General features: G+C 39.0%; 1 protein-coding gene across 1 annotated transcript in view; it reads left to right on the top strand.

Moving 5' to 3' along the window:
* Positions 1-22,573, top strand: part of NDUFA9 (NADH:ubiquinone oxidoreductase subunit A9) — a 38,797-nt gene that overhangs the window by 10,785 nt on the left and 5,439 nt on the right. Inside the window, exons 6-8 of the mRNA XM_015150874.3 lie at positions 2,611-2,713; positions 8,514-8,581; positions 9,792-9,868. Coding sequence (XP_015006360.2) covers positions 2,611-2,713; positions 8,514-8,581; positions 9,792-9,868 — 248 coding nt within the window. The remainder of the gene's footprint in view (positions 1-2,610; positions 2,714-8,513; positions 8,582-9,791; positions 9,869-22,573) is intronic.

Consider the following 22,573-nt stretch of genomic DNA (forward strand, 5'->3'; position numbering starts at 1 on the left):
TATCACATGTTGTGTTAAGCACTGTGGCTACAGTAGTAAATGGAGAGAAAATAAGAGAATACTTGTGCCTGCCTCTGCCCAAACATTCATAAAATCATCAGAATTTCATGACTGTTTGGAAGGAAATGGGAGGTGTCAATGGGGAGGAAGAGAGAGGAGTCAAAGATGTCCAGCCCTCTGGCTGGAGCCACTGAGTAGACGATAGTACTGTTGAATAAGATGGGAAATACTTGAGAGGAACTAGGCTCTAGGGCAGTGACGCCTAGCCTTAGTTGCACATTAAAGCCACTGAGGGAGCTTTTACAAATTCTGATGCCTAGGCTGTGCCGCAGACCAATTAAAACAATTTCTGGGGTTGCAGCTTCAGCACCAGTATTTTCTAACTCTCTAGGTGATTCCAAGGGCAGCAAAGATTGAGAAGTACTATTTGACTTGAGAGAATGGAAGATGATTGAGTTTTGGACTCATGTTTCAGGTGCATTTCAGATGTGTGTCAATCTTCCGGGTAACTGGTATGTAGGGTCAGAAGAGAGGTCAGAAGAGAGGTCTGGGTTGGAGACAGAAATGTGGGAGTTACCAGCATTTCTTGTTAGTTGAAGTAATGAGAGGGGTTAAGATGGCTGAAGATTGAGAAGGGAGTTTCAGATTGGGCCCAGAACATACCAATGGTTAGTAATCTGGTAGAGAAGGAAGCACCTGCAGAAACCCTAACCAATCAAACAGAAAGACTAAGCAGGACATGATAAGGCAGAAGGGAAACCAGGAGAGCACAGTGCTGGGGAAGCCATGGCAAGACAGTCTCACAGGAGGAAGTGAATCCTTATAAATGCCATTGAGAAGTCAAGCAAGATGACAACTGTAAAGTCACCTTGGATCTACTGACTTGGAGGTCATTGATGATCTTATCAAGAATAGATTCAGTGCAAAGGTTGGAGCAGAATCCAGACTGCGGGTAAGTGAAGGGTGAGTTGGAACTGAGGAAGTGGGAATGGTAAGGGTAGGTACGTTTTCAGGTAGCTTGACTGGCAAGAGGAAGATGAAAGACTGAGAGGATAGAAGCTGGAGGGGGCTGTGGAGTTGGTATTTTTTTTTTTTAAGGTAGAGGATCTACATTGTTTAAATGCCGATAGGGAGATGCTGGTAAAAAGAGTGAAGCTGAAGGTGTGGAAGAGACAGTAAATTGCACAGGTTCCTGAGAAAGTGAGAGGACGTGAGCTGTAAAGCATTGGAAGTGACACTGTTGCTCCCATCAGGTAAGACAGAAGGAGAAAATTGTGCTTTATATACCAGAGTTTGTAGATTTAGTGGTGAGAGCTTGAGGTGATTTTTCCTCTACTGTCTTATATTTTGTTTTTTATTAGAAGGCAAAGTCATTAACTGGAAGGAAAAGAAAAGAAAGGGATGTCTGAAATTTGAATAGAATAGAACATGTTTCAGATTGTCTCATGGGAAAGTAAATTAATTAGAGGAAAACACAATTTTTGGGAAATGTTGAGGGCCCGGTTAAAATTGGAGGTGTGAATTTATAGTGGTACCAATTCATGATTTTTATTGATTTATTTTCCTGCCAGCTGCTCAAGGCAGTGGGAGTGCATGGCCCAAGGGAGGCAAATGGAGTTCTTCTAGGATTAGAATTTTGCCTGGGATGGCTAGAGTAAAGGACAAAGGATGGTTTACAATATTGGCAAGAGAGTGATGAGAAGATGGCCTATGGGACCTAATCTGGAATTCAGAGGGGAGGACAGGAACAGTCGGAAGAGCTGATACAGGGGAAGCAGATTCAATGTACTAGAGTTCTGGAGAAGGTTGAGAAACAGGTATCCTGGGAGCAGATGAACAAAGAACAAGCAGGCTGGAAATTGTAGGAAATGGACATCCAAGAGTAGGATGTCTTCATGTAATACCTCAGAAGAGGAGCAATTCCAGATGTTGATATGGTAGTGGTGAAACTGAGTTAAGAATGGTAGAGGTGGAAGGAAGAGGAGGTCATTGGAGTTGAGCAGCTCAAGAACCTGAGAAGTCCAAGCCCACTTGGACATTGATGTCCCCCCAGTGGTGATGGAAGTAGAAAGGAAGACTGAATTAGGTGCTGATGTCTTCATCGAACAAGAAGGCTTGCCTAGGAGGCTAGGAGATGATAATAAATAAGGATGGTACAGCAATTGAGATCAGGAAGATTAGTGACTCTATCTCCACCTCCTTTGGATATGTAGGTACTGCTGACACTTCCATTATTGTAGCCCACTGCCACCATTCTGTCCTTTTCCTAGAAGGCTGCTAGATGGTTGACACAAACTAGAGAATCTGTAAATCGAAGGAAAAATGGAGGCTGAAAAAATTCTACTTTGATTTTTCTCCTTCTTCAATGTAAGCTTCCCTTAAAATAAAAAAATAGGGAGAGACCCAACCAAAGCTGTAAGGTGCAGGACATTTTTGTGGATTATATGTTTTAAAAGTTCTGTGTAACTGAGTTTTATGAATTACACAATTACCTTTATCTGGAGGAAAATATCACCTTTGAAATACAAGTCATGTCTTAATAGTGGAAAGAGTGGATGCTTTATTCGCTTGTCTCAAAACTCAAAACAAGTTTGTCTGATTGTCGTTTAGGCTGTTGGAGAGAAAGCAGTGAGAGATGCATTTCCAGAAGCCATTATCATAAAGCCATCAGACATCTTTGGAAGAGAGGATAGATTCCTTAATTCTTTTGCACGTACGTATTCTTTCTTAATGGTAGAAGAGAGGGATACTGATTAACCAAGTTGAAGTTGCTCAAGCTAACAGTTTTCTCTGATTGACAGACTAAGGATATATTTTTTCTTTCCTAGTTGCCTTTTTCTCCCCTAAGTTTGTATTTTCGTAGTCAGTGTAGTCTTTGTTATATTCCATATCAAAAGAAGCAACTTAGATTAATAGAAAGAGCATGAACTTGGGAGTCAGAGACTTGAGTTTAAGTCTTGGCCCAGCTAACTCTGTGACTTGGCAGATATTCGAATATCACATGGAATAGTTTCTTTATCCTAAAATCCCCTCCCTATGTTATATGTATTGATTCTTACCCTCCTACCTACCCCCAACCCCAGACAACCACTGATCTTTTTATTGTCTGTATAGTTTTGCCTTTTCCAGGATATTAGAATCATGCAGTATGTAGCCTTTTTAGGTGGACTTCTTTCACTTAGCAATATGCATTTAAGATTCTTTCATTTCTTTTCATAGCTTGATAACTCATTTCTTTATATAGCTGAATAGTATTCCATAGTATGGATTCCATTGTACTGGATATTGGTTTAACCAATTTAGGTGTTTCTATCTTGTTTTTCCCCCTGTTGCTTATGTCCACCTAACATCTGTAATAATTTCTACTTAAAAAATGTGTGGTAAAATATATGTAGTATAAAATTTCCCATCTGCTATGGGCTAAATTATGCCCCCTCAAAATTCGTATGTTGAAGCCTTAACACCATTGTGAATTTATTTAGAGTTAGGACGTTGGAGGTAATTATGGTTAAATGAGGCCATAAGGGTGAGGTCATAATTCAGTAGGATTGGTGGCCTTATAAGAAGAGGCAGAAAGAGAGGTCTGTGTCTCCCTGTGTGCACATACTGAGGAGAAGCCATATGTGAGGACACAGCAAGAAGTCTGCTGTCTACAAGCCAGAAGGAGAGCCCTCACCAGGAACCAAACTGGCTGGCACTTTGATCTTGAATTTGCCAGCCTCCAGAACTGTGAGAAAATACATTTTTATTGTACAAGCCACCCAGTCGATGGTATTTTGTTATGGTAGCCTGAGCAGACCAAAGTAGATTTTCGTACCAAGAAGCGGGGTGCTGCTGTAACAAATACCTAAAAATATGAACGTGCCTTTGCAACTAGGTAAAGGTAGAGGCTAGGAGAGTTTTGAGGTACCTGGTAGAAATATGGACGTTAAGGGTGATTTTTGTAAGGTCTCAGATGAAAATGAATAATATGTCATTGGAACTGGAGGAAAGGTGACCCATATTATAAAATGGCAAAGAAATTGGCTGACCTGTATGTGTTCTAGTAGAAGGTAGAACTTGTGAGTGATGAAATTGTTTATTCAGCTGAGAAGATTTCTAAGTACAAAGTATTGAAGAAATGCCTTGGTTCCTCCCGACTGCTTATAATAAAATACAAAAAGAGAGAAAGATGAAATGAAGAAGGACTTGCTAAGCAAAAAGGAACCAGAACCTGAAGATTTGGAAAATTCTCAGCTTATCCATATTGCAAAAAATGAGGAAGCTTGTTTTGAAGAGAACACTAGGAGTGCGGCTGAACAACCGTTTGATGAAGAGCCTGTGGATGCGACTCACACACTGATAAACTGTCTCAGCAGAAGCCAGGAATAGAGATGAGATTACATCAGCAAAGTCACCACCAGTTCGAACTAGAAGGGGCAGAATGAAAGAAGCCTGTCAGACTTCTGATATCCTACAGGACCAGACCATAGAGCTATTTGGCTGTGAATTTGAGCTATTCTTCAAGAAAAGGGAAGAATGACGCCAAAAGTGGTTCAGAGATGTTTAGAACTACCTCTTTGGTTTCAAAGGATGGAGCCATTGCCTCACTTTCAACAGACCATATGGTCTGTGTCAGAGGCCTGGGAGGTGGGACCACCCAGAGTCTTGGAGGTACAGCTGCCTGGTCGTTGGGACTGTAGCCGTCTGGAACCTTTGAGGTGTGACCCTCTGCCCAGCAGAGCTACTGGGGTGGGACTACTGCCCCAATAGGTCCTGGAAGTTAGAACTACCGCTTCAGTGGGTCCTGAAGGTGAGACTACCACCTCTGTGAATCTAGAAGGCAATGCATCTAGGCAGAGAAGATTATTCTTGATTTTTATAGCCACCCTAATGGTTGTAAGGTGGTATTTCATTGTGTGTGTTTTTGATTAGATTCTAAAATCTAATAGAATTTACCTTGCTAAATTTTGGACTTGCTTGGGACTTGTCACCCTTTCTTCTTTCTTACGTCTTCCTTTTAGAATAGGAATGTCTATCTTAGGCCTGTCTCACCGCAGTATTTTGGAAGCACATAACTTGTCTGGTTTCACATGTTCATAGTTAGGAATTTTGCCTCAGGATGACCCATACCTTGAGTCTTATCTATATCTGATTTAGATATTATTTGGATGAGACTTTGGAGTTTAGAGTCTTAAGACTAAGACAGGATTAAGACCCTTTTAACTATTTATAAGAATACAGTTCAGTAGAATTAAGTTATTTACATTGTTGTACAACCAATCCCCAGAACTTTTTCTTCTTGTAAAACTGAAATTCTGTACCCCTTAAACAACTCCCTGTTTCCTCCTTCCCCCCAGACCCTGGCAACTACCATTCTGCTTTTGGTTTCTATGAATTTGACCACCTCATATAAGTGCAATCATCCAGTATTTGTCTTTTTGTAGCTAGCTTATTTGACTTAGCCTAATATGCTCAAGGTTCATCCATGTTGTACTGTGTGATGTGATTTCCTTCCTGCTGAAGACTGAATAATATTCTGTTGTGTGTGTTTACCACATTCTGTTTAATAAGCCGTCCATCAGTGGATACTTGGGTTGCTTCCCACTTTTGGCTATTGTGAATGCTGCTGCATGGTCAATGTGACCATGTGACCATGGATGTACGAAATTTCCCTGATTCAGTTATTTGTTGTATGTACTGAGAAGTGGAATTCTGTATCATATGGTTTATCTGTTTTTACTTTTTCGACAAGCTACCATAGTGTGTTCCATAGTGGCTGTACCATTTTACATTGCCACCAATAGTGCACAAGGTTTCCAGTTTCTCCAGGTCTTTGTCAACATTTGTTATTTTCTGTTTTTTTGATAATAGCCATCCTAATGGTTGAAAGGTGGTATTTCATTGTGTGTGTTTTTGTTTTTGTTTTTGTTTTTGAGATTGGGTCTTGCTCTGTCACCTAGGCAGTGATACAGTCGCAGCTCACTGCAGCCTTGAACTCCTGGGCTCAGGGGATTCTCTTGCCTCAGTTTCCTACATAGGTGGGACTACAGGTGTGTACCACCACACCTGGCTAAAAATATATAAATATCTTTGTAGAGACAGGTCTTGCTCTCTTGCCCGGGCTGGACTCAAACTCCTGGCCTCAAGCAGTCTTTTTGCCCCAGCCTCCCAAAGTGCTGGGATTGTAGGCATGGGCCACCATGCCTGGCCACAATGTGGTTTTGATTTATGTTTTCCTAATGATTAGTGATGTTGAGCATCTTTTCATGTGCTTTTCGGCTACTTTATTATTTGGAGAAATGTCTATTCATGTCCTTGGCTAATTTTTAAAATTGGGTTGTTTATTTTTTGTTATCGAGTTGTAGGAGTTTATTTATTCAGAACGTTAAATGCTTTTCAGGCATGTGATTTGTAAAGTTTTCTCTCATTTTTTAGTTTGCCTCTTCACTCTGTTAATTGTGTTCTTTGCGGCACAGAAGTTTTTAATTTTGAGGTAGTCAGGTTTATCTATTTTTACTTTTGTTGCCCGTGCTTTTAGTATTGTGTCTAAGGAGTCATTGCCAAGTCCAATGCCATGAAGCTTTCTCCTTTTTGTCTAAGAGTTTTAGTTTTAGCTCTTAGGTTTAGGTCTTTGATCCATTTTGACTTAGTTTGGGTGTATGGTATGAGGTAAGGGTCCAATTTTATTCTTTTGCATGTGGATATCCAGTATGTTGAAAAGATTATCTTTCCCTGTTGATTGGTCTTGGTGCTTTTGTTGGAAATCATTTGACCATATATGCAAGAGTTATTTTTCTGTATTCCATTGCTCTGTATCTTTGTCTTTATGCCACTGTTTTGATCACTACACTGTTTTGATTGCTGTGCCTTTGTAATAAGTTTTGAAATCAGAAAGTGTGAGACTTCCAAAAATTTGTTCTTTTTCAAGATTGTTTTGGCTGTTTAAAGGAATCCCTTTAAAGTCCATATGAATTTTAAGATGCAGTTTTCTATATTTCTGTAAAAATAAAAAGCCATTGGGATTTTGATAGGGATTGCATTAAATCTGAGATTGCTTTGGGTAGAATTGACATGTGTCTTAGTCCATTTTGTGGTGCAACAAACGTTGAGTAATTTATAAAGAAGAGAAATTTATTTCTAACAGTTCAGGAGGCTGGGAATCTCAAGATCCAGGTGCTGTCATCTGGTGAGGGCCGTCTTACTGTGTGCTTACATGGTAGAAGGTGGAAGGGTAAAAGGGACAAATGCTATGTCCCCACATGGCAGAAGAGGAGAAGAGCAAGCTAGCTGAATGCTGCATGAAGCCTCCTTTATGAGGTCCTTAATCCCTGAGGGAGCACCCTCATGACCTAATTATCTGTTAGTTCCTGTCACATTGGCAACGTCTGAACTTTGGAGGGAACATATTTAAAACATAGCAACATCCTGACACTATTAAGTCTTCCATTCCATGAACTTGGGATGCCTTTCCATTTAATTGTGCCTTTAATTTCTTTCAGCAATGTTTTGTGATTTTCAGCATGTGTCTTTTGCCACTTTGATAAAGTTTATTTTTAAGTATTTTATTCTTTATTGTATTATTGTGAATAATTTCTACGCTTTTTTTGAGACGGAGTCTCACTCTGTCACCCAGGCTGGAGTGCAGCGGCACAATCTTGGCTTACTGCAACCTCTGCCTCCCGGGTTCAAGCGATTCTCCGGCCTCAGCCTCCCAAGTAGCTGGGACTACAGGTGTGTGCCAACACGCCCAGCTAATTTTTGTATTTTTAGTAGAGATGGAGTTTCACCATATTGGCCAGTCTAGTCTCAAACTCCTGACCTTGTGATCCGCCCATCTTGGCCTCCCAAAGTGCTGGAATTGCAGGCATGAGCCACTGTACCCGGCCTAATTTCTACTCTTAAATGCTTTAATAAAAAAAAAATTAAAAAAATAAAAAACTTTTTTAACCTAACATTTAAACTACTTGGGATTTGTTTTAGTTTATGGTGAGAACTAAAACATTATCTCACGTTTTTTTCAAATAGCAGAATAATTGTGCCAGCACCATATATCAACTAATATTTCCATCAGGCCCTTTTTCTGGGTTATCTGTGCTGTGTCACTCATCTGTTGATACAGCAGCAGAACGCATCTAGATATTGACTAGATAGACAGCTCATCTGTTCTGTTGCCGTATCAACAGATAAGTATGATAAGGAGGAAGAGTTCTGGGTTTCTCTTTAGAATGGGTGCAGCTAGAGTCCAGTCTTGGGCATGGCGATGCTTTAGCATTGCAGAGCAGACTAGTTGTCAAGCCATTTGACCTCTATTCTTTGTTCGTCACGGTTTTAAACGTTTGGCCTTTTTATTTTCCGTGTTTGTTATCTGGAAAGCTAATGACTGCCTTTTGTAAGTGCATTTACTTCCTCAGAGTCAGCTACATTCATTATATTATTTCTATTATGCACAATAATTATGTTAATCTTAAGATTGTTGGGTCTTAGAGCAACTTAAACCTTCTCAGTGTAGTTCTCATTCTTTCTTCCACTAGATCTGCGTCAGTTTGTTCTTACACCCCTTGGATCTTTGAGCTGGACGACAGTTAAACAACCAGTATATGTAAGTACTTGGATGAAGGGGATCAGAAAGGGATTTTTGATGAATTCAGATTTGGGTGATCAGGTTTCTGGTTTTGTCCTAATTTAGTAACTCTGTCATTTTCTTTGTCACCTTGTGTCAGCTAGCTCCCTCTCAGTTTACTTAAGAGGTACATGCCTTCTCTCTGTGTTCACTTGTTCATTCATTTAAGAAAAAATTATTGAACTCCTAATGTGCTTGACACATCATACATGTCACATATCATTAGGGAAATAAAGATATTAACTAGATAGACACAAATTGCTATTCTCAAATTGCTTTCAGTCTGAAGCAGATAAGTAAAGCAGTTATTGTACAATGTGATGAGTGCTATGATAAGGAGAGGGTTTTATGTAATTACATCAGAAGGGCACCTAATCTAGACTTGGGCATCTCAGAAGGAAGGGCGTTTAGGGTAAAACCTTAAAGATGTCTAAAGGTAAGCCTGATGAAGGGAGTTGGGGAAGAGTATTACATGCGGAGGGAACGGTATATACAGGGGCCCAGAGGTGAAAGAGCATGTTGGATTCCATGTTAGATTGAACCAAGTTTTCTCAGTAGTGGCACTATTGACATTTTGAGCCAGATAATTCTTCGTTATGGGGGTTGTTGAAGGATTTTTAGCAGCATTCGTGCCCTCTAGCCACTAGATGCCAGTCACACCATCCTTCAGATGTGACAACTGAAAATGACTCCAGACAGTTGTCAACTGTCCCCTGGGGGCCAAAATCACTATTACTATTTTTGAAAATCAAAATGGTAGAATATTAGCAATTCCATATGGTTCAGCCTAATAGTTTGTGATGCTTAATAAGAGAGTTGGGAGTGGTAAGAGATGAGCTTGGCAAGTTGTGGGCAAAAGCAAATCAGAAAGGCCTCAAGCTATCTGAGGGTAAGTGCATTCCTACTACAGAAAATACTTGGATGAGCCTTGGATTATACGTACTTGGAAAATACTTGGATAGCAGGGATTATTTGAGCTCTAGGGAAGACTCATTCTTTTAAGAAGCTTTCTGGGAATAGATAATGCCATTATTTTAACTTCACATTTTCTTTGTTGAGATCAGTGTGGCCTTCTTCCTTTCTCCTTCCTTCCCTCCTTTTTCCCTTCTTTCCTTTCTTTCTATCTCTCCATCTCCCATTCTCTCTCTTTTTCAACAATTACTTAAACATATATTATAATTTCTTATAGGTCGTAGATGTGTCCAAAGGAATTGTTAACATAGTTAAGGATCCCGATGCCAGCGGGAAAACCTTTGCTTTCGTTGGGTAAGTGCTTAGAGTTTGAATTTTAAAATGTGCTATTATAATGAAGGAATCAATATCTACATTAGTTACTAACAGATTTATTTGTTGCACTTTTACAATATCAGAATCTCCTCATTGCTTGCATTAAATCAGAATTTGAGGGAACCTGGAATCTACTTTAATGAATGATTCTCCTGTTACCAAAGTCTGAGAACCACTGCCCTAGACTATTACATATACTTAGTCCCGTGACCCTTAGCGATGGTTTTGTACTACTCCAGTGGTGTTTTTAAATATAAAAGGATATTGCTGTAAATTCTAAAACACAAACAAAACACTTTCAGGGAGTGAGTATGGTTATAAAACCACATTAATTTTGATGGAGTATCACAATGACCCCAGATACTGAAAATGGGTGGTTGATAGCACAATTACTAGTGCTATGCAAGATTGATTATTTCTTTTATGCTCTTTGCTAAAATTTGCTCTCAGAAAAACATGGGTATAGTTAAGCTATGTGACTTACCTGAAATTACTAAATCATGTCACAGCTAAGCTTAGGACTTTTTTTGCTGAATTAACTAAACGTCAAAAACTAAGACTTCATTTGCCAAGTTGAGAGGTATCAAATTCACCTAGTAAGTGGTTCAGAACACTGTGATTCTGTGAAGCAAACTAGTGACAGTTGGCATCTGTGAAAGTGAAGGATCTGGCTCAGTAATTAAGGGATAGCCTAATTCCTAAGAAATATTTGCCTCTAGAGGAAAATGACACTTTTCTCTTTAAGCCAAGAGGCATAGAATATATTCCTAGAATTCTGAATCTATACATTGTTCTGTTCCACTATTATTATTTAACAAACAATTTTTTTCAGTGTGAAAAGCTCTTGGTTTTCCATGTCAACTAGCAGCTGCGAAACATATTTCTCCTTTTCAGTTCCCAGTTTGGTACATTAGCATGCAATCAGTTATATAGTCTAGGGGAAGAATTATAATTCGGTATATTCAATACAGGTTTCATAAAATACTAAACACAAAAGACATTAGTTCTAGTGAAGAGGTACATGGACTAGGATTTCAGGGAATAAATGAGCAGAAATGGCTTTGTGAACTTTACTTGCTCCAGCTCTGGATGAGTTGCACGTTTTCCTTTTTACCTTTGCCCAGCCACTATCCTCTTGTCTGGGCTCCAGTAAGTCATTCTTGTCTGGCGTAATGATGGGAAAAATAATACTAGACATTGCCGTGTAGATATTTTTCCTCTTGAAATTGTAGATACGCATCTACACATTTCTTGTCTCTTCAACCCCAGGAAAAAATCTTTGCTTTTTTCTCTGATATTTTGAGGCTAAGGCAGTGGCATAAGGCTGTAATTTAACTCCTAGGTTTTTTGTGGTTATGAATTACATTATGTTGGTCCATTCTATTTGCCATTCATTCATAAAATACCTATTGATACACACTCATACATACACACAGCTGTGATGATGAATAAACACATTCAGCAAAATCACGATGTATAAGATCAGCATAGAAAAATCAATATATACTAGTAAATGAACAATCTGAAAATAAAATTAAGAAAAGAATTTTATTCACAGCAGCATCAAAAATAATAGAATATTTAAGTATAAGTTTAACAATTTAATTTGTTGTATTATACCTAATAAGCAACAAGACATCCCATGTTCATGGATTGGATGAGTCAGTATGATTAAAATGATAAGTTCCTTCAAACTGATCAACAAATTCAACTTAATTTTATCAAAATTCCAACAGACTTTTTTGCAGAAGTTGATAAATTGATTCTAAATTTATATAGTAATGCAAAGACCCACAATAGACAAAACCATTAAGTTTCATAATTTTGAAACTTAACAGCTATAATTATCAAGATAGTGTGGTACTGACATAAAAATTGACATATAGATGAATTAACCAGAATTGATAGTTCAGAAATAAATCTTTATGGACAACTGATTTTTGAAAAAGGTGGTATGGCATTTCAAAGGGGAAAGGATAGTCTTTTATTATTATTATTATTATTATTATTATTATTATACTTTAAGTTCTAGGGTACATGTGCATAACGTGCAGGTTTGTTACATGTGTATACTTGTGCCATGTTGCTGTGCTGCACCCATCAACTCGTCAGCACCCATCAACTCGTCATTTACATCAGGTATAACTCCCAATGCAATCCCTCCCCCCTCCCCCCTCCTCATGATAGGCCCGGGTGTGTGATGTTCCCCTTCCCGAGTCCAAGTGATCTCATTGTTCAGTTCCCACCTATGAGTGAGAACATGCGGTGTTTGGTTTTCTGTTCTTGTGATAGTTTGCTAAGAATGATGGTTTCCAGCTGCATCCATGTCCCTACAAAGGACACAAACTCATCCTTTTTTATGGCTGCATAGTATTCCATGGTGTATATGTGCCACATTTTCTTAATCCAGTCTGTCACTGATGGACATTTGGGTTGATTCCAAGTCTTTGCTATTGTGAATAGTGCCGCAATAAACATACGTGTGCATGTGTCTTTATAGCAGCATGATTTATAATCCTTTGGGTATATACCCAGTAGTGGGATGGCTGGGTCATATGGTACATCTAGTTCTAGATCCTTGAAGAATCGCCATACTGTTTTCCATAATGGTTGAACTAGTTTACAATCCCACCAACAGTGTAAAAGTGTTCCTATTTCTCCATATCCTCTCCAGCACCTGTTGTTTCCTGACTTTTTAATGATCGCCATTCTAACTGGTGTGAGATGGTATCTCATTGTGGTTTTGATTTGCATTTCTCTGATGGCCAGTGATGATGAGCATTTTTTCATGTGTCTGTTGGCTGTATGAATGTCTTCTTTTGAGAAATGTCTGTTCATAAAGGATAGTCTTTTCAAGAAATGGTTTTGGGATATCCACATTAAAAAAAGATGAACTTAGACTGCTACCTCACACTGTACATGAAAAAATTAAAATAATTCTGACACTTCAGTGTAAAAGTTATAAAACAAGGATTGCTGACCAGATGGCCGAATAGGAACACCTCCAGTCTGCAGCTCCCAGTGAGATTGACGCAGAAGGCGAGTGATTTCTGCATTTCCGACTCAGGTACCTGGTTCATCTCATTGGGACTGGTTGGACAGTGGGTGCAGCCCAAGGAGGGTGAGCCAAAACAGGGTGGGGTGTTGTCTCACCTGGGAAGCTTAAGGGATCGGGGAACTCCCTCTCCTATCCAAGGGAAGCCATTAGGGACTGTACCATGCACTGTGGCCCAGATACTGCGCTTTTCCTACTGTCTTTGCAACCCACAGACCAGGAGATTCACTCTGGTGCCCACACCTCCGGGGCCCTGGGTTTCGAGCACAAAACGGCAACTGTTTGGGCAGACACTGAGCTAGCCACAGGAGTTTTTTTCCATACCCCAGTGGCACCTGGAACGCCAGTGAGACAGAACCTTTCACTCACCTGGAAAGTGGGCTGAAGCCAGGGAACCAAGTGGTCTGGCTTGGTGGGTCCCACCCCCACAGAGGCCAGCAAGCTAAGATCCACTGGCTTGAAATTCTTGCTGCTAGTACAGCAGTCTGAGCTCGACCTGGGACGTATGAGCTTGGGAGGGAGGGGCGTCTGCATTGCTGAGGCTTGAGTAGGTGGTTTTACCCTGACAGTGTAAACAGAGCTTCCAGGAAGTTCAAGCTGGGCAGAGCCCACTGCAGCTCAGTAAGACCATGGTGGCCAGACCGCCTCTCCAGATTCCCTCCTCTCTGGGCAGGACATCTCTGAAAAAAAGGCAGCAGCCCCAGTCAGGGACTTATAGATAAAACTCCACCATCCTGGGACAGAGCACCTGGGGGAAGGGGCAGTTGGGGGTGCAGCTTCAGCAGACTTAAACGTCCCTGCCTGGCAGCTCTGAAGAAAGCAGCGGATCTCCCAGCACAGCATTTGAGCTCTGATAAGGGACAGACTGCCTCCTCAAGTGGGTCCCTGACCCACATGTGTCCTGACTGGGAGATACGTCCCTGTAGGGGCCAACAGACACCTCATACAGGGGAAATCTGTTTGGCATCTGGCAGGTGCCCTCTGGGATGAAGCTTCCAGAGGAAGGAACAGGCAACAATCTTTGCTGTTCTGCAACCTCTGCCAGTGATACCCTAGCAAACAGGGTCTGGAGTGGACCTCTAGCAGACCTGCAGCAGAGGGGCCTGTTAGAAGGAAAACTAACAAACAGAAAAGAATAGGATCAACATCAACAAAAAGGACATTCACTCAGAGACCCCAGCCAAAGGTCACCGACTTCAAAGACCAAAGGTAGATAAATCCATGAAGATGGGGAGAAACCAGTCAGAAAGTCTGAAAATTCCAAAAACCAGAAAGCCTCTTCTCCTCCAAAGGATTACAACTCCCTGCCAGCAAGGAAACAAAACTGGATGGAGAATGAGTTTGATGATTTGACAGAAGTAGACATGTTCTAACCCAATGCAAGGAAGCTAAGAACCTTGAGAAAAGGTTAGATGAATTGCTAACTAGAATAACCAGTTTAGAGAGGAACATAAATGACCTGATGGAGCTGAAAACCACAGCATGGGAACTTTGTGAAGCATACACAAGTATCAATAGCCGGATTGATCAAGTGGAAGAAAGGATATCAGAGATTGAAGATCAACTCAATGAAATAAAGCAAAAAGACTAGAGATAAAAGAGTGAAAAGAAACGAACAGAACCTTCAAGAAATATAGGCCTATGTGAAAATACCAAATCTACATTTGGTTGGTGTACCTGAAAGTGATGGGGAGAATGGAACCAGGAACCAATTTGGAAAACTCCAGGAGAACTTCCCCAACCTAGCAAGGCAGGCCAACATTCAAATTCAGGAAATACAGAGAACACCACAAAGATACTCCTCGAGAAGAGCAACCACAAGACACTTAATTGTCAGATTCACCACAGCCGAAATGAAGGAAAAAATATTAAGGGCAGCCAGAGAAAAAGGTCAGGTTACCCACAAAGGGTATGTTACCCATGAGACTAACAGTGGATCTCTCAGCAGAAACCCTCCAAGCCAGAAGAGAATGGGGGCCAATATTCAACATTCTTAAAGAAAAGAATTTTCAACCCAGGATTTCGTATCCAGCCAAACTAAGTTTCATAAGCAAAGGAGAAGTGAAATCCTTTACAGACAAGCAAATGCTGAGAGATTTTGCCACCACCAGGCCTGCCTTACAAGAGCTCCTGAGGGAAGCACTAAACATGGAAAAGATCAACCGATACCAGCCACTGCAAAAACAAACCAAATTCTTAAGACCATTGACACTATGAAGAAACTGCATCAATTCATGGGCAAAATAACCAGCTAGCATCATAATGACAGGATCAAATTCATACATAACAATATTAACCTTAAATGGAAACGGGCTAAATGGCCCAATTAAAAGACACAGACTGACAAATTGGAGAAAGGGTCAAGACTCATCAATTTGCTGTATTCAGGAGACCCATTTCATGTGCAAAGACACACATAGGCTCAAAACAAAAGGATGGAGGAATATTTACCAAACAAATGGAAAGCAAAAAAAAAAAAAAAAAAAAAAAAGCAAGAGTTGCAATCCTAGTCTGATAAAACAGACTTTAAACCAACAAAGATCAAAAGAGACAAGGGCATTACGTAATGGTAAAGGGATCAATGCAACAAGAAGAGCTAACTATCCTGAATATATATGCACCCAATACAGGGCACCCAGATTCAAAAATTAGGTTCTTAGAGACCTACAAAGAGACTTAGACTCCCACACAATAAAAGTGGGAGACTTTAACACCCCACTGTCAATATTAGAAAGATCAATGAGACAGAAAATTAGCAAGGATATCCAGGACTTGAACTCAGCTCTGGAGCAAGCAGATCTAATAGACATCTACAGAACTCTTCACCCCAAATCAACAGAATATAATTTATTCTCAGCACCACATCACACTTATTCTAAAATTGGCCACATAGTTGGAAGTAAAATACTCCTCAGCAAATGCAAAAGAACAGAAATGACAGTCTCTCAGACCACAGTGCAATCAAATTAGAACTCAGGATTAAGAAACTCACTCAAAACTGCACAACTACATGGAAACTGAACAACCTGCTCCTGAATGACTGCTGGGTAAATAACGAAATGAAGGCAGAAATAAAGATGTTCTTTGAAACCAATGAGAACAATGACACAATGTTCCAGAGTCTCTGGGACACATTTAAAACAGTGTGTAGAGGGAAATTTATTGCACTAAATGCCCACAAGAGAAAGCAGGAAAGATCTCAAATCAATACCCTAACATCACATTTAAAAACTAGAGAAGCAGGAACAAACAAATTTAAAAAGCTAGCAGAAGGCAAGAAATAGCTAAGATCAGAGCAGAACCGAAGGAGATAGAGACACGAAAAACCCTTCAAAAAATCAATGAATCCAGGAGCTGTTTTTTTTTGTTTTTTTTTTTGTTTGTTTGTTTTTCTAAACAACATAGATAGACTGCTAGCCAGACTAATAAAGAAGAAAAAGAAAAGAATCAAATAGATGCAATAAAAAATGATAAAGGGGATATCACCACCGATCCCACAGAAATACAAAGTACTATCAGAGAATACTATAAACACCTCTATGCAAATAAACTAGAAAGTCTAGAAGAAATGGATAAGTTCCTGGACACATATACCCTCCCAAGACTAAACCAGGAAGAAGTTGAATCCCTTAATAGACCTATAACAAGTTCTGAAATTGAGGTAGCAATTAATAGCTTACCAACAGGACCAGATGGATTCACAGCTGAATTATTCCAGAGGTGCAAAGAGGAGCTGGTACCATTCCTTCTGAAACTATTCCAATCAATAGAAAAAGAGGGAATCCTCCCTAACTCATTTTTTGAGGCCAGCATCATCCTAATACCAAAACCTGGCAGAGACATAACAAAAAAAGAAAATTTCAGGCCAATATCCCTGAAGAACACTGATGCGAAAATCTTCAATAAAATACTGGCAAACCGAATCCAGCAGCACACCAAAAAGTTTATCCAGCGTGATCAAGTCGGCTTCATCCGGGGATAAAAGGCTGGCTCAACATACGCAAATCAATAAATGTAATCCATCACGTAAACAGAACCAATGACAAAAACCATATGAATATCTCAATAGATGCAGAAAAGGCCTTCGACAAAATTCAGCAGCCCTTCATGCTAAAAACCCTCAATAAACCAGGTATTGATGGACCATATCTCAAAATAATAAGAGCTATTTATGACAAACCCACAGCCAGTATCATACTGAATGGGCAAAAACTGGAAGCATTCCCTTTAAAAATCGGCACAAGACAAGGATGCCCTCTCTCGCCACTCGTGTTCAACGTAGTATTGGAAGTTCTGGCCAGGACAATTAGGCAAGATAAAGAAATAAAGGGTATTCAATTAGGAAAAGAGGAAGTCAAATTGTCTCTGTTTCCAGATGACATGATGGTATATTTAGAAAACCGCATCCTCTCAGCCCCAAATCTCCTTAAGCTGATAAGCAACTTCAGCAAAGTCTTGGGATACAAACTCAATGTGCAAAAATCACAAACATTCCCATACACCAATAACAGACAAACCATGAGTGAACCAAATCATGAGTGAACTCCCATTCACAATTGCTACAAAGAATAAAATATCTAGGAATCCAACTTACAAGGGACGTGAAGGACCTCTTCAAGGAGAACTACCAACCACTGCTCAACAAAATAAAAGAGGACACAAACAAACAGAAAAACATTCCATGCTTGTGGATAGGAAGAATCAATATCATGAAAATGGCCATACTGCCCAAAGTAATTTATAGATTCAGTGCTATCGCCATCAAACTTCCATTGACTTTCTTCACAGAATTGGAAAAAAACTACTTTAAAGTTCATATGGAACCAAAAAAGAGCCCACATAGCCAAGACAGTCCTAAGCCAAAAGAACAAAGCTAGAGGCATCATACTAACTACCTGACTTCAAACTGTACTGCAAGGCTACAGTAACCAAAACAGCATGTTACTGGTACCAAAACAGGTATATAGAGCAATGGAACAGAACAGAGGCCTCAGAAATAATGCCTACATCCATCTGTAGATCCATCATCTACAACCATCTGATCTTTGACAAATCTGACAAAAACAAGCAATGAGGAAATGATTCTCCATTTAATAAATGGTGTTGGGAAAACTGGGTAGCCGTATGCAGAAAGCTGAAACTGGATCCCTTCCTTACATCTGATACAAAAATTAACTCAAGATGGATTAAAGACTTAAACATAAGACCTAAAACCATAAAAACCCTTGAAGAAAAGCTAGGCGATACCATTCAGGACATGGGCATTGGCAAAGACTTCATGACTGAAACACGAAAAGCAATGGCAACAAAAGCCAAAATAGACAAATGGGATCTAATTAAATTAAAGGGCTTCTGCACAGTGAACAGGCAACCTACAGAATGGGAGAAAATTTTTGCAATCTATCCCTCTGAAAAAGGGCTAATATCCAGAATCTACAGAGAACTTAAACAGATTTACAAGAAAAATCTCCATCAAAAAGTGGGCGAAGGATATGAACAGACACTTCTCAAAAGAAGACATTTATGCAGTTCAATAAACGTATGAAAAAAGCTCATCGTCACTGGTCTTTAGAGAAATGCAAATCAAAACCACAGTGAAATACCATCTCACATCAGTTAGGATGGCGATCATTAAAAAGTCAGGAAACAACAGATGCTAGAGAGGATGTGGAGAAATAGTGATGCTTTTACACTGTTGGTGGAAGTGTAAATTATTTAGTTCAACCATTGTGGAAGACAGTGTGGCAATTCCTCAAGGATCTCAAAGTAGAAATACCATTTGACCCAGCAATCCCATTACTGAGTATATATACCCAAAGGATTATAAATCATTCTACTATAAAGACACATGTATGTTTATTGCAGCACCATTCACAATAGCAAAGACTTGGAACCAACCCAAATGTCCATCAATGATAGACTGGATAAAAGAAACTGTGGCGCATATACACCATGGAATACTATGCAGCCAGTATACAGAAAAGGATGAGTTCATGTCCTTTGCAGGGACATGGATGAAGCTGGAAACCATCATTTTAAGCAAACTCACACAAGAACAGAAAACCAAACACCGTATGTTCTCACTCATAAATGGGAGTTGAACAATAAGAACACATGGACACAGGGAGTTGAACGTCACACACCGGGGCCTGCCAGGAGTGGGGGGCTAGAGGAGGGATAGCATTAGGAGAAATACCTAATGTAGATGACAGGTTGATGGGTGCAGCAAACCATCATGGCACATGTATACCTATGTAACAAACCTATACGTTCTGCACGTGTACCCCAGAAGTTAAAGTAAAATTTAAAAAAAATTTCAATTGGTAAAAATGTAAAAAAAAAAAAAATTAAAGAGTTATAAAACTATAATAATTTTGGAAGGAAAATAGAAAATCTTCTAGACCTTGGGTTCTAGAAGATTTTTAGCTATGGCATCAAAAGCGTATTTCATAAAATAAAAAATAATTGGATACATTAGACTTCACCAAAATTAAAACTCTTGTGTTTCAAAAGACACCATTAAGAAAATGAAAAAACAAGTCACAGATTGGGGGAAAATATTTGTTAATTACATATCTGATAATATCCAGAATATACAAAGAACTCTTAGAACTCAATGAGAAGACGATCCATTTTTTAATATGAGCAAAAGACGTGAATAGGCATATCAGCACAGCAGATGTACTTAATTGCTAAAAAGCACATGAAAAGATGCTCCATATCATTAGTCATTACGGAAAATGCAAATCAAAACCATTACGAGATACCAGTTCACAGAGAGAATAACAAATGTTGATGAAGACATGGAGTAATAGGAACCTTCATACATTGCTGGTAGGGGTGTAAAATTGTATAGCCACTTTAGAAAACAGTTTGGCATCTTCTTAAAAAGTTAGCATACATTTTCTGTATGGCCTATGGGTTTTACTCCTAGGTGTTTACCCAAAAGAAATGAAAATGTGCCTACACAAAGATTAGCGCTTAGATTTTCATAGCAACATTATCATAAATGCTAAAAATTGGAAACATCTCACATACTCATCAACTGATGAAAGGAAAAATAAAACATAGTAGCATTCCCATATAATAGACGTTCAACAATAAAAGGAATGAAATATTGACATGTTACATGTATGAACCTCAAAAACATAGTAAATGAAAGAAGCTAGATGCAGAAGATCACATGTTCACATTCCATTTATATGAAGTATCTGTAAAAGGCAAATATAAGTAGATTAGTGATTGCCTGAGCCTAGGAGTAAAATCCAGGATTAAATGGCTGTGGAGGATCTTACTAGAGTAAGAAAAATATTCTAAAACTGGATTATGGTAATGATTGTATAACTTGGTAAATGTATGAAAAATCATTGAATTATATGCTTAAAATGGATGAATTCTAATGTGCGTAAATTATGCCACAATAGTGAATAGCATGGGTAAGATTTCTGCCTTTGTGGAGCTTATAGATTAGTGATGAGATGCATAAGTAATAAGCAAAATAATTAAAATAAATGACCAAAAAGGAAAGTCCAGTGAATTGGAAAGAAAACCAGAAGGAGGGAGTTGGTAACTATATTGGGCGCTGCCAGAGATTGATTGAGTGACAGTACAGAGATTCATGGTCATCTTAATGACCTCATTTGAACATTGGGCAAAGGGCAGATTGGATTGCAGTGAGATTTGAATGGCAGGATAGGAACTGGAGGCAACAGTTAGGTAACTATTTGGAGAAGTTTCCCTGTAAAAGGGAGCAAAGGAAAGCGGTAAAGAGAAGGCTGTGAAACATGAACGTCTTGTCAAGGGAGGCACCACCCTGGATTTGGAAGATTGTACATCTTGTTTATAAATTGGTAAGAATGGTCCAGGAAAGAGATATCGCTTGATGACTCAGGAGATGGGGCCGACAAAAAAGGAGCAAAGTCCTTTAGGAATTGAGAGGAGTTGGATACAGAGTGCAAATGAGGGTTTGACCTTTGTAAAAGGCAAACATTTCTTCAATTTTAACGAGGAAAAGAATTCAAGGATATATGCAGATGCAGGTAGATTTGGCTGTGGGAATTTAAGGAGTATCTTTTCTTGTTGGAATGTGAGGTTAGCTAAAAGGCAGGATGGAGTGGGTCAGAAAAGTGTGTGGAAAATTTGAGGACAGAGAATATAGAAAGGATGCCCTGGGAGAATAGGAAAGAGCATTTCCTAGGAGAACATGTGGGATTGCCAAGCAGAACTGAGTGTTCCATTTGAAATTACTGATAAAATAATAAGGTGAAGTCAATCAGCCCAATTGTATTTTGTCTACAGTTTTGTCCCTCTGGGGTTTCAGGCTCAGAGAAGGCAGATGTTTGGATCAACCAGAGTGAGAGTTTTGCTTAGCAAGTATAATGGGTACGGGCCTGGGAGACAAGTTTTACTGAGGATATTTGCAGAGGGATAACTGTAGTGCTGAGCCTTGAAATCTAAGCTGGGAGGGACGCGGGCTTCAATGTACCTTTGGCTGTGAGCAAGGGCACTTAAACTAGTGTTCCAGTTGTACTTAATGGAACACAAAGTGCTTCAGAACAGCTGAAGAGGAAACTTATTATGTAGAATTAGTTTACCCATGATACAGTTTTGTTTGTCATCATAAACATTCAAGTTGTTCTTGGCATAGCATGTATTATGTATCCTGTAATGATCCTTACAAATCCTTCTGGAATTTGAAGAACCCTACTTTAAGGCCTTTTATGTTTCTCCTAGCTGATAGTTTCATGTTTTTTAGTAAAGTATGTCAGGATAATGAGGTTCTCACTGAATTACCTTCACTCAGCTCTTGGTTGTCACAGATTTACTGTCATGAAACATGCAAATGAATTAGGAAATGGGTAAAGAAATATTAAAATGTATTATAAGCACTGATACTTATTAATGCTAGGTTAAAATCGTACAGAACTATTCAGATTAATGGAATAGAGCAGAAAGTTCAGAAACAGTCCCATTATATGTAAGGATATAGTATGTGATAAAGGTGACATTTCAGTATAGGGAAAGAAGCAGTATAGTAAAGATTCTGTAAATAACATTGAAGCAATTGGCTTACATCTTCGGAAAAATGTAATTACATGTTTGCCTTATATCATGTGCAAAAATATGTCACAGAAGTAACTTTATAGTAAAAAAAAAATCTTTTTTTATAAGCTTTAGACAAAATGTGGACATTTATGTCACTGCAGAGGAATTTTCTAACTATGAATCCAAGCCATAAAGAAAATCAGTAGTTTTGGTTAAACAGTTAAAATTTTATGTGCACAAAACACTGTTATAGACGGGGACTCCAGGAGGAAAGAAAAGATAAATAATCAAATAACCAAAAAGTCATGAAGAAATAATCTCTTATATTAAAGACATAATTAAAACATGAGATGCCTTTTTTTTTTTTTTAACCTAGCAGATTGGCAAAAAAAAAATTTTTTTATGACAACTCATTTTGGGTGGAGGGGGCATTCTTATTAACATTTTATATAAATTAATAGAACCATTTTGAAAAGCAGTTTAGAAGTATTCAATAAAAGCCTTAAAATTTCAAAGTCTACGTTGACCCAGTTCCACTTCTACAAATATATTCACAATGCATAATCATGGATAAGTACAAATAT

The sequence above is a fragment of the Macaca mulatta genome, chromosome 11 (assembly GCF_049350105.2).
Source record: "Macaca mulatta isolate MMU2019108-1 chromosome 11, T2T-MMU8v2.0, whole genome shotgun sequence".
NCBI classification, from domain to species: domain Eukaryota; kingdom Metazoa; phylum Chordata; class Mammalia; order Primates; family Cercopithecidae; genus Macaca; species Macaca mulatta.